The sequence below is a fragment of the Vidua chalybeata genome, chromosome 4, assembly GCF_026979565.1.
Source record: "Vidua chalybeata isolate OUT-0048 chromosome 4, bVidCha1 merged haplotype, whole genome shotgun sequence".
Classification (NCBI taxonomy): domain Eukaryota; kingdom Metazoa; phylum Chordata; class Aves; order Passeriformes; family Viduidae; genus Vidua; species Vidua chalybeata.
Window position 1 is genome coordinate 69,883,070 of NC_071533.1, and position 12,570 is coordinate 69,895,639.

General features: G+C 45.9%; 1 protein-coding gene across 2 annotated transcripts in view; it reads right to left on the bottom strand.

Moving 5' to 3' along the window:
- SMOX (spermine oxidase) overlaps positions 1-12,570 on the bottom strand; it is a 50,719-nt gene that overhangs the window by 24,668 nt on the left and 13,481 nt on the right. The window contains exons 1-2 of one of the 2 annotated variants that reach the window (XM_053939944.1): positions 1,849-1,940; positions 82-316 (exon numbers count right to left, since the gene is read on the bottom strand). In XM_053939944.1, the coding sequence (XP_053795919.1) occupies positions 82-289 (208 nt within the window). In that variant the 5' untranslated portion in view covers positions 290-316; positions 1,849-1,940. Of the gene's footprint in view, positions 1-81; positions 317-1,848; positions 1,941-12,570 lie in introns of those variants that run through there. The other variant, XM_053939943.1, reaches the window with a different exon arrangement.

The following is a 12,570-nucleotide window of genomic DNA, read 5'->3' on the forward strand; positions in this document are numbered from 1 at the left end:
TAGCTCTGCTGCCTCCGAGGCCTGCCTTTTGCAACTTGCCCAAAACCCCCTGATTTTAAGGATTGCCACAGCTGCTCTCACCGAGTTGGACGCTCTGCACGCGGCCCCCGATGCGGTCGGTCGCCTCGAGGACTGTTACATCCGTGAATCCGCTTTCCAGGAGCGCCTTGGCTGCCGACAGGCCCGCGAGCCCAGCACCGATCACGACTATTCGAGGCTGTCGCTTTCTCCGTAGGCCACTACTAAGAGGATCATCCGTGCTGTCTGCAGATATTTCACAACTTTGCATGCCGTCCAAGCTCTCTTTCTAAGGAACCTGTAGGAGGAAGGGGACAGGTGTGTTCAGGGAGCTCAGATTGAGCTTATCCTCTGCAGTTAAAAGGATCAAAAATGAAGAAGTCCAGCAGAACAGAAAAACTTGGTTAGACCCAGCCTTCAACATGGGATGCACAGAAAGGATAACTGAGGTCAAGCTGGGATGCAAAACAACTTTTTAGCCTGGAGCACCAAGAACTCCAGAAATCTCCACCCTTTCATGCCATGTAGACTATTTCCAAACAAATCAAAGGAGTTTCAAACGCCCATCTTTTTATATAACCTCTAAAAGTGGTAATTTTGTGGTGAAGACTTCTAAAAGAAAGAGAACCACGTCCCCAGTGCTGACAAGCTCCACAACCCAGCAATGAAGCTGCACTTTGCCACTGTGGCAACCACAAAGCCTGAATTTCAGATCCTCTAAGTAGGAGAGGAGGTAAAAAGGATTTAGCTCAAAGCAAGGACATTGGATCTCAAGCCAGCCATTACAGAAATAGGACAGACAGGAAAATGTTTCAAGTGTGGAAGTCAACAAGGGCCACTCCAAAATTTCACAAAATGCAGCCCTTGGAGCCAACACTGTCCTGCCACATCAGGGTCAGCCTCAGGCTTAGATGAGAGGTTCAAACCCACACCAGTCCTGACTAGTCCAGATCTACCCAAATCTCCATCTACCAATATATTCAACTGCTCCTCCAAGCAGGACCCTGTTTTCCTTTGCCAACTCCAACAAGACACCTTTTTACTGCTATCTACCCTTATTTCTCAAGTCCCATCACATCATTTTAGTAGGTGGGACCATGGCCTGAGCCCATGGTTAAGTTTCAACCCTGATCAGGGATGAGCAGTGCGGGATGTCTTTATTCACAAAAGCCAGTGTGTACTTACCTGGTTCTGGGTGGTTCACACCTGTCCTCAGGAGCACAAAGAACAGGGTGCAGAGATTCCTACCCTTCCAGACCTGAGCTGGACACGAGTCCCAACTTGCAAAGGATAAACACACAGTCCAGAACTTATCAGCCCTGGAATCAGCTGATGCCCAGTGATCTGGATAAAGCACACACACAATTCCTTGCCTCCCCCTCCTCCCTCCCCAAACAGAGACATCCAAGGAGCTCATAGTGTGCTGCCTCTACCTGTTGCCAAGCTGCTGGATATCCATTCTGAGTTCTTCCTCAATTCTCCCAACATTTGGCCACTAACAAAGATCCCTATTCCTCTCTTCCATCACCAGAAGGGTCGACTTAAAACACTGCTGGCCTACTGCAGTAAATCATCACAGGAACTAATGAAGCACAATTAAGCAGTTTCATTTGGAGAGTCCCTTTTTCTCCAGGATTTTAGACAATTTATGTATATTGACCAAGCAATATCCACTCTCTGTAAGGGAGCTGACACCAGACTGCAGTCAGCATGGATTTAGGCAGTGGTTTGAAGAGGAGAGTGGTCCCACTGGAGCTCTGACAACTCCTTTGAAAATGTTTGGCTTCAACTGAAACAGCTTCAGCTCAATCCGCCCTTCTGTGGACTCACCTGCAAGAGGGATTTGCACAGTGTGTGCAAACTCTGATTCTGCCACTGCAGCTTGTCCCAGCTGGCCCTGCCTCAGTTCCAACTGCCACTGCAGCAGCTTCCAACGGCCACAGCCCAACAGAAGGTAGATCACAGAATTCTGACGGATGGGACCTTCCAGCTTATCCCATTCCCACCCCTGCCATGGGCAGGGCCAGCTTCCAGTAGCCCAGGCTGCTCCAAGCCCTGTCCAACCTGGCCTTGGACACTTCCAGGGATCCAGGGGCAGCCACAGCTGCTCTGGGCACCCTGTGCCAGGGCCTTCCCACCCTCACAGGGAAGATCTTCATCCTAATGTCCAATCTAAAGCTCTCTCTAGTTTAAAACTGTTTCCTCCTTGTCCCCTCACTGTCTGCCTGTGTAAAAATTCACTCTCTGTCTTTTTTGTAAGCCCCCTTTAGGCCCTAGAAGGGGCTCAGAGCTCTCCCTGGTGAGCTTCTCTTCTCCAGGTGAACATTCCCAGCTCTCCCAGCCTGGCTCCAGAGCAGAGGGGCTCCAGCCCTTGGAGCATCTCCATGGCCTCCTCTGGACTGGCTCCAGCAGCTCCAGGTCCTTCTGTTGTTGGGGGTCCCAGCACTGCAGGTGGGGTCTCACTAGGGCAGACCAGAAGGGGAGAATTCCTTCCCACAGACATTCTACAGCCCTCTCCCCTTCTTGTTCTCCTGACAAGGAGAACAAGGAGAACTCCTGTTCTCCTTTGATCCATGTATTTTCATTGCCACAGTAAAGGAGCATCTTTTCTCCCATCTATATCCAGTAGAAATTAAAGGGTTTTAGCTCAGCTCTTTAAGCACAGCTTTCCTCATCCTGGCTTTGGCAAGCTCCTGTGAATTCTTCACATGAAAGCGCCAAGAAAATGTTTTCCCTCCTGTTTCAGCATTTTAATACTGGATTAGATGGCCTGTCTAGACAGATGAGAAAGCAGGGTATTTTGTGTGTACAGAACCCTGATTTGGAAACCACCCTTAATTAGCCAACAACCTGTACCATATGACCAGCAGGGAAAGGCAATTAAAATTCAGCAAAAGCTTGAGCTTTCCAACCAGGATCCACATTCCAGAGTGGAATGAACAGGTGATATAAATGTAGAAAACACCCACTACACTTTATTTCCGTATAAATTATTCCCTCTGGTAGGCTCATGAGTGAGACAAGCACATAAAACAGAATTCACAGAATGACCAGGTTGGAAGAGACCTTCAAGACCATCAAGTCCAACCCAGCCCCAACACCTCAACTAAACCCTGGCACCCAGTGCCACATCCAGGCTTTGTTAAAATGGTGACTCCACCACCTCCCTGGGCAGAGAATTCCAATACTTTATCACTTTTTCCATAAAAAACCTTTTCCTGATATCCAACCTGTATTTCACTTGGCACAACTTGAGACTGTGTCCTCTTTTTCTGTCACCCATTGTGTGCAGTGCTCTCCCTTCAGCACTTGCCAAGCCACCAGTCAGGGCTCTTGAGCCAGTGGATATTACCAGGTCCTCTGACACAAAGACAGTTTGGCCTTTTACTTCTTCTTGATTGCCAAAAAGGCTTGTTTCTCTTTTATTTTGGTTCTTTTTTTCTTTTTTTCTTTTCTCTTTTAATCACAGGGTAAGAAGTGTGTTGGCTGCTGTACTGTGAATCTCTCTCAGACTGTAATTTTGCTTGGTGTACACCTAAGAGTAAGGGTTGCACTAAATCACAGCTTCATTCAAAGTAAAATTCCCCTGCTTTGTCTTGCTTACAGCATTCCTGTGAGACAGCCAAGAGGCACTGGTTACCCACAAGAAGAAAATATCCAAATACAAATCTTCCTTTTGTCTAAAATGTACAGCTTCGATCCTCTTAGCTCTTGTGCTTGTAAGTGCCTCACTTAGGATATTTTAATCACTTGTACTTCCAGGCTCGCCCCTTTTCTCAGTCTCTATCACCATTCTGTCCCTGACTCCTTGGGAGAAATTACCTTCCATTCATCCTCTCACTCCTGTCCATTTCCTTCCTTCAAAAAAACCCCAAACAAACACCTTTAAAAAAACACCTTTAAAAAAACAACTTCACAATTTTTTTTCCCATTATTTTGCCAGCAAAACCTTGCAGGTCACAAGGAAGAAGCCAGAGAATTAAGGCAGTTCACAACTGCCCTCCTTATTACAACAATAATCTGTGACCAGGCAATTCTTCTAGGACCCCTCAGAAAAAGGTTGCTATGGCTCCAACTATTTTAAAATAGGAAAGCAAAATAAACAAAAGCATTTCTCAAGGAAATCTGCTATTCTTAGCTCACCCAACTTCTCCTGTGGCAGTATTGTTGTAGCCCTGGTGACACAAAGACTCGGGCAAGGCAATGCTCTGAAAACAAGGCTTGTGTGCTTGAAGGCTTGGCTGAACGTTGGTCGGGATCTGGGGGTTTGTTTGGGGTTTTCCACCAGGATTGGTTAATCTTTAAAAAGTGACCTTCCTTCAGACTCTATCACACAGCAGGCTGTCATTTACCCATGAGCTGGGACTGCTGGCATTCCCAGACCAAATTCATGGTCATCCCAGAGGGATCCATCTCACCCCTGTCACTATTTCAGGTGTTCAGCTGGCATTTGCTGCCCACAGCCTTTGAGGGCATGGAGAGGAGGAGAGATCCATCCTGCTGACCTCTGGCATTCCTGTCTCAGGATGGCTGAGCTGGAATGGAGCTTACAGACAGTTTTTAAAGGTCACCTGACCTTTCTGGGTGCTCTTAATTTGTGTTGAATCGACAGCCTTCACACTAACAAGTGTAACAGCCAGTCTGGAGGGTGAGAAATGCATCATCAACACAAACAAATTCCCTGCTGACTGCACAGACCAGCAGAAAAATTTACCAGAATCACTTTATTCCCTGTAGGTTTTTATTTGATGAAAATTAAGCATCACCCCTAATCAGAAAGCTAAGCAATGATATTGCATGTGTTTGAAAGGAACTTGGATAAAAGCAACAAGAGTCAGCTGAAAGACTAAATGGAAGCACAAGAAATAAACACACTACTATTTCCTCATTATTTTAAGTGCAGCAATTCAAAACACTATCAACACAAGAAGGGGCACTGCATACACATGTGTTTATAATACAGGTTTGTCATCACAGCCTGAAAGTGTTTGCAGAGAAAATCTGACACCAAATTAATTCAATCTAAGCAGTCACAAAGTGAGATTGAGAAACCAAGAGCAGAAGCTAGAAAAAAAATCACAACAAAAATAAAATATCTAATTTTAACAATGACACTCATCAGCTGTTGAAATACTTTTCTCTAAAGACAGAGAGGATACCGGTTGAAGCTTTCAACTCAGGATCCAATCTGTCATAAACATTTACACTCCAGTCCCAGCAGAAGACCGGGTTGTGGTGCTGGGAATTATCCTGCCAATTCAATGGAGATGGTCAGGTTTGAATTGCAAAACAAAATTTTGTGGCCTTTGCACCTTGGGAATCTACCATGATGAAAACTGTAAAAAAAAAAAAAAAATAATAATAATACCAGCAAACTTTTTGATCCAGAGTTTCAAAAGCCTTTTTTCAATAGATGTAATAACCTCTATTATTTCATCAGCTGCATAAGGAGAAGTGTTTATCTGAAAGCACTGTTAGTTGAGCCTGAAGGCAAAAGCTCCACCACACAGAAAGAGAAAGGTGACTTATTCAGCAGAAGTAAAGACACTGCACTTGTTAGGCCATTATCTCATTACACAGCCCAGCACTCCTTGTACTGAGCATGATTGTAGTGCAGAACCCTCACCTAAGGAACTGCAATAACAAAATTTCCAGTCATCATCTCTAATGCACCTTTTTCCCTAAGCTGAGGGAGAAGTGCTTGGAAGGATTATTCTGGTTGGAGCAATTTTATCTCCTTGAACATCCTTGCAGGTTTCAGACTCAGGCTGTTCCCTGAGCACAGGTCAGGACACATCACATCTCTAAGCAGATACAGAACTGAAGTGGAAGGGATTTCTGGGCTGGCTCCAGCACTGCCTGTCAGTGCCTCCCAACGCTGTGAGCTGTGGTTCTCCACAGCTCCTGGCACAACAAGCAAGCATTTTGTAACTTCTCCCTCCTTCCCCCTTTCATCAGTCTTCTCAGACACAAGCACATTAATCCTTACTGCCTGTTATTTCAAGATGCTCTTTCCAAGCTCTCCACGCTGCAAACATGTCAAACTGGAAGATGTGTCTCTTTTTTCCTTCTCCCTCCTTTTTAACCCAGCAGGCTGTATGCCAAACTCACAACCCTTTTCAAAATCAGCACTTACACCCTTTCAGAAGTGTTATTAATTGATCCCAAGTTCTCCACGTCAGTCAGACACGGGGTGACACCAGCCTGCTGTTCCAAGCTGCCTCTGTGCAGGTGTTGTGCAAACACCAGCCCGGGCCAGCTGCATCTGTGGCTCCACGGGAGCTTTACTGCACTAGAAGCAGACACACCTCATTTACTCAGCTACCTGCAGAGCTGCAGGAGCAGGCTGATGGTCCACAGCCTTCTCTGTACATGCCAGAGCCCTTCCCAAGCTCATAAACCTGTGTCACTGACACAGGTATAGCACCACTGGGATCAAGGTGAACTCGTGTTACACCTGCACGTGCTGGCAGCTCACCTCCAGCTCCTGGGCTGACACCACCTGCAGAGTGGCACTTCCTTGTCAGCCTTGTGCTCAGGTTTTACCCAAGCCAGGGTTTTAGTGTGAACAGGTTTGCCAGGTGGATGCAGCAGTTGGAAGGAGTCACTTGGCCCCAGTTCTGCTCCCCTCTTTTGCAGGCAGCTGCCAGGTGTGGGCAGAGACCTGTTCTGACAGCTCACAGCAACTGAAGTGTGGGTCAGAAAGGCTCTGCTCCAACCTGCTGCTCCAAGTAGGACCATCACCAGCATGATCTCCTTGAACACAGTGTTTTCCAATACTTGAAACAAGGGAGACAGATGTAAAATCCCTGCTTTTCCTATCAGTGAGACTCCATCCCCCCCATCACCTCTTCCTGCCTGACCAGAGCAAAGAGCCTTGCAGATGCTGCACGGGGACACGTGAGCCTGAGTGAGCAATCCTGCCTGGTCTCAAGGAGGTTTTGAGTGGAACATCTCCATCATCTCTGCAGCACCCTCTCTACTGCATCCCACACCATTTATCCTGCACGCCTCATCTCTGCCCACCAGCCCTCATGATGGAAAGATGACCAGCCTCATCTTTCTCACCACAGTGCTACAAGGAACACAGACTCCCAAAAACAAGCCAGCACTCCTGTGCCAACAAGCAACTTGTGTCCTGCCTTGCATTTCCACAGGCAGACTCTGAAATAAAGTGGTTTGATTTCCTGAGAGCTGCTGGAATTTACAGGGGTGGCTGTGAGACAAAAACAAGTTGGAATTGAAGATAAATGCTACCATCCACTACAATTTATCCCTGTAAAAGCCCAAGCCATCAAGCATGGCTCAAGGCGCTGAAAATGCTGATCTTACATCAGCATCACCAGCTCCATTTACAAATTACTGACCCACCCCAGTGACTGACACACAGGGAGTTCAGGCTGGATCAGACATCAAGGAAGGAAAGGCATTAATGATGCACCACGTGTACTCTGGGACACCAGCGTGCCAAAACGCTTCCCGTTTTTCCCACACACCAAACCTGCAGCTAACTCCCAAACCTCCTCAGCATTGGTTTTTTGAAGACAACAGGGACTTTCAGGCTGGCTCCATGCTCTTCTTCCTCTGGACACATCCCAAAAGAGACAGGGAAATACAGCATTAACCTTTGCCTATCCAAATTCAGGTCTCTTACAAGTTGACCTTACCAAGCCTTAACTTCATTTACCCCCTCACTTGCAGGAATATCCCCTCCCCTCATCTCAGGAGAGACAGGGAAGGGGCCATACTAAATTGTCTCCTCTTCCCAAGCTGGGAAGAAGCTGTGCTTCTTTAGTGCACACAGAACAAATAACAAACTCTGTGAACTACTCCAAAAGTTATGAAAGAGAAGAAGCCCAAAGCTGGTGGATATTAAAGCTGAGGCCATCACACCTTATGCAGAATACAGGCTGCCACCACAGCACCCCTCTGTGGTCCTGCACTGCTGGCCCAGAAACTGAAGCAGAAATGTTTGAGTTCTTCAACAACAACAAAAAAAATTGTTCTGAGAAATGGTATTTTTTTGCAAGTACAATCCAGGACAGCCATCTCCTTTGCCTCTTTCCACTGTAACACCATCATCCAGGAAGAATGCAGGGGGGGAGGAAGAGAATAAACCACAGCACTCAGAGATCCACTCAGGCTGAAAAAGACCCTTAACCATGACATTTGACATTTTATAATTAACTCTCAATCAACGACGATGGTGGAACAAGTTCCAAATAAGATTTCCTGCTACTTTGGAGGCACCAGGCACCTCCTTTGCCACTTGATTTTCCAGCAACACTCTGAGTGGACCCCAGAAACACTTGCCCCAATAAACCTCCTTCACCCTCCAAAATCACCAACTGGGAAAATCTCTGCACTTTTGAAGGTCTGAAAGAGATTAATACAAAACAAAACAAAAAAAAAGTCACTGGATAGTGCTTTTGATCAGGAAACCACTGCACATTTTTACCACTGTGATCCAACTTGTTTTAATGCCTGCAAATATCCCTTGAGTCAAATGAACTTGTTCAAAGCTGATTCACACCAAGGCTACTTTTTAAATTGGGTAGTTGTTGACAAGTAGAATATATTTAACAAGCCCCAAGCGTCTTGGCATGCAGTATAAAGACTTCCTATTATGAGCTGGGTTTTTTTTTTTTTTAAAGGGAACATATGGGCAGAGCAGGTTGTCTGCCACGAGGCACTTCCTTACAGTGCTTGGCACTGACAGAACTGTATGGATATCCAAAAAAATAAACCAAAGAACGTCATAGGGGATGAATCACACCATTTAAAACTCGCTGATAAAATGCACCATTATGTGTTTTTCAAATCCTCCTCATCTGAGGAAAAAGAAATGGAAATAATTGTGTTCCTCTGGCTGAAGGGTACCGTGAGAACGTGGCAGGCTCTGGCAGCTCCGAGGGGCTGGGATGGGAGCTGCTACCAGGAGCACACCTTGGTGAGTGGGGCAGCATCTTGATTTACAGTGTGGGGATAAAATGAAGGACTAGAGGATTCTCTCCACCATCACAAACTCCCTCTGGAGACCATCATCATCCCCAGGTGATTCCCAGAGAAATGGGCTGAGAACATAGTCTGGGCTACAGAGCTTCTCCTGCCACTGCATGCAGCATGAGCAGAACTGCAACGCTGTGGTTCTTGTGCCTGAGGCTACGGTATTACACAGCTGAAAGAAGTTCCACTGCAGTGACAAAAAGAACAGCTTTGGCATGTCCAAATCCAGTACATCCACTGCTCTGCAAATCCTCTGCAGACTGAAAAAGTACATGCTGTAGTTGGCACGTCAGCATCCCCTTGTTTGGAAGGCTGCAGATAGGTAGAAGGTCCCACCTACCCAGAATGCATCCCAGAATATCTACACATCACAGAGACAGCTGTTACTGCCACAACACTCTCCTCCTTCAGCCAGGAGAAGCTGAAGAACAGGGGGACACCAGTTGTACTCAACCTGCTGCAGTGAACAGAATACTCCCATCTTAACCCTGGTGACAAAAATTATGATCTAGCCAAGAATTCCAGTGCCTTTGGTCTCCAAATCCAGGGACCACCAGGGATCTAGCAACAGCTGGCCAGAACCTAAAGCAGTGCATCAAGGTGCAGTTTGGCTCTGTCAGCCTGACAGGACAAAGGGTTGACAGCTCAGGAACATGTTTAACCAAACATGACAAGCAACAACCAGTCCCAAACTGGTCTGCCTTTTCCTGTGTCTTTGCGAGCTTGCCAGGCTCTGGTGGACCCACAGTGGGAATTTTTTCCCTATTTCCAGCTCTGCTGACCCCTATTTCGAGCTCCTCAACCACACTGAGCATTGGGAGGTATCTGCCACTCCTACACTCCTGGCAGAAGCAAAGCTTGGTGTTCCAGGACTGTAAAAGGAAGGAAAGACAGACAGTAAACTACAGAAAAAAAATGTTATAAGCTAAAAACATTGGCATAATTAATAGAACAATGCTGCAAACAAGTTTCCTGCAGAAGTCATATTTCAGCTGCCAAAAAGAGCAGTACCCTATCCCATCTGCACAACCTTGAGATCTTATCTCTTCCACCCTCCTTCTTTCTCCAATTGTTTGGGAATCTTAATTCATAAAACGAGCCTTAATTAAGTAGGAAATATGCCTGTGTTTGCACAACTCAGAACACAATCGTGTCTCAGTCAAATAAACACTGGTGTCCATATTACACTTGGGAATTTGCTGTGGTTTGGGGTTTTAAATTCGTTGCAGCAAGCTTGGGAGCAAAATTTCAACAGGAATCTTTTCTGCTCCTCCCATCCTCTGTACCAGGAGGGTGAGACAGGGAACAAATCCCCATGCAGAGAGGCTCAGTACTGGTTCCAGCTCTATGTGTACATGAGGATCATTTCAGGACACACCATAAGAGACATGATAGCCAAAAGCAATTATTTTTCCTCACCACTTCTCAGAACCCAGACCTACCAAACTGCCCTGAAATAGCAGCACAGCTCTCAAAATAGCATTATTTCTTCTCTTTTTGAAAGCAACACCCACACTGAATCTTTGATTTTAATTCATCCCCAAGCAGTTACCACATCTTTACCATTCAAGCCACAGGGAAAATCATTAAATCCAACAGCAACACTATGGGAAGAGAACCAGAATTAGAAAAGCCAAACACCGCATGGATTTACTCCCACAGTAACTGGATCGACTTCAGCCTGGAACAGACTAGACGTGACTCCAGGAAAAATATGTCTCTCCAGGTGCAGCTGTATCAAAGAGACTTTCCCTGGGCTCGTGCTTTGCTGGAGCATTAAACAAACCACATGTTCCAGCTTTGAGGCAGCAGACACGTACCCAGGGCTGGCCTCGGCACGCTGCGATTCACGCAGCCTTCTCCATCCTGCTGTCTGCACAAACACGCCCCGGAGCAGCACAGAGCCCAGGGCAGGGGAATTCAGGTTGGGAAGCAAGTCCTGAGATCCTGAAGGCTGGGTTATGGCTGGCAGATTGGCTGTCTGGTCCCATCAAAAGCTTTCCTTGAAGAAGATGGGAATTTTCCCCATGGGTTTGAGTATGACAATAAGAAATATTTCAGTATAAAAGCAAAGAGATCTCCTCACTACAGACTGTCTGCACTCAGGTCACCCACAGATATCCAAAAGAAATCAGTATTGCTATGGAAAATCTCCTATACAGGGCCACGTTTTTGGTGTACAGCGACAGGAACAATTCCCCCCGCTGAGTGATTTTCCTCCTGAGTGCAGAATGGAGCAGAGAGCAGAAACAGCTCATGAATCATGGAATCACAGAACAGTTGGGGCTGCAAGGGATCTTCAAAGGTCAAACAGCACCAAAGAAACAGAAGGGTGGGTGAGAAAAGAGATGAAAACACAACAATGACACCTTCACCTTTGTTCCCATCTTGTTGCAAACTTCAAAACAAAGCCCAAGGATGAAATTTTGTCTGGAGATTCCAACAGAAAACCTCCTCCAGTCGCCTTCTTGTGCTTTGAGGTTTTAAGTGCCTTGCAGGTAAAGTGGAGCCTGGAGTGCTGTGGGATGCACTCCAGTGATGGATTACCACTGCTGCAAGGTGCCTTTCATTTCTCCCAACACACCTGAACTCAAAATGTTTCTTCTCTGTGACAATCAAGACTTTTTACCAAAACAAAGGGAAGTTTACTTTAGTATTGATCCTCTGCATAAATTGTGCCTCAAACAGCTTCACAGAACCGAGATAAAATGTTGCTCAGAAAGAGAGTAATTAAATTCCGCAGGCTGAGGAAAGAAAAAAAAAGATGTATTTTAGATCTAAGACATTTTTCACAGAGCAGGAAGATTTGTCATATGGTAAACAGTAGAAACTGTGAATTGGGACACTTGTGATTTATCTCTGCTTCCACAGCCTCCCCATGTGACTGCAGTAAAAGAGCGACAATCCTACCCATAACTTGCTCAAAAGAAAGCACAATTTCAACGTGTTTAGGTGGGAGCTCATTTTATTCAGCACACCACGCTGGACCCTTTCAGTACCTCAGCTCCACCGAATGTAAAACAGCACAAGCACCTGGCTGTGCCAGAAAAGCATTTCCATTAATGCCTTCTGAAAGAAAAGGCATCAGTGTAAGGTATTAAATCCCTACCAGGGCAGAGCTATGTGCAAGTCAGATGAGATAACAAGCCAGTAAATTTCAAATCCCCCCTTGCATCCATCCCATAACTACATGCTGAAATCCCTCCAGCTAGGCTGGCGTGTTGGCAGGGAAAAAATTGTCATTTCTAAATTTAGCAGACACCTCAACCATTGTGTGATGCTTCAAAAGCAATGGAGATGTAAAGTGGAATTTGTAGGACACCATTTAAACTGAAATGAGAGCTCTGCTCACTGAGCAAAGGCTTTTCTTAATACCCTTCCTGTTTGGACAGTTTGATCCACTTCTTTTTTTCCCTCTACAACCACAAAGGTCTGTCCTGCAGTGAATGGATAGGCTTTTTTCTGGGATAACTTCCAGGTTAAAGAGAAAGGATTTACACTTGAATGAAACATAGGCACTGTATTTGGAAAATTTGTTTTGAAAAC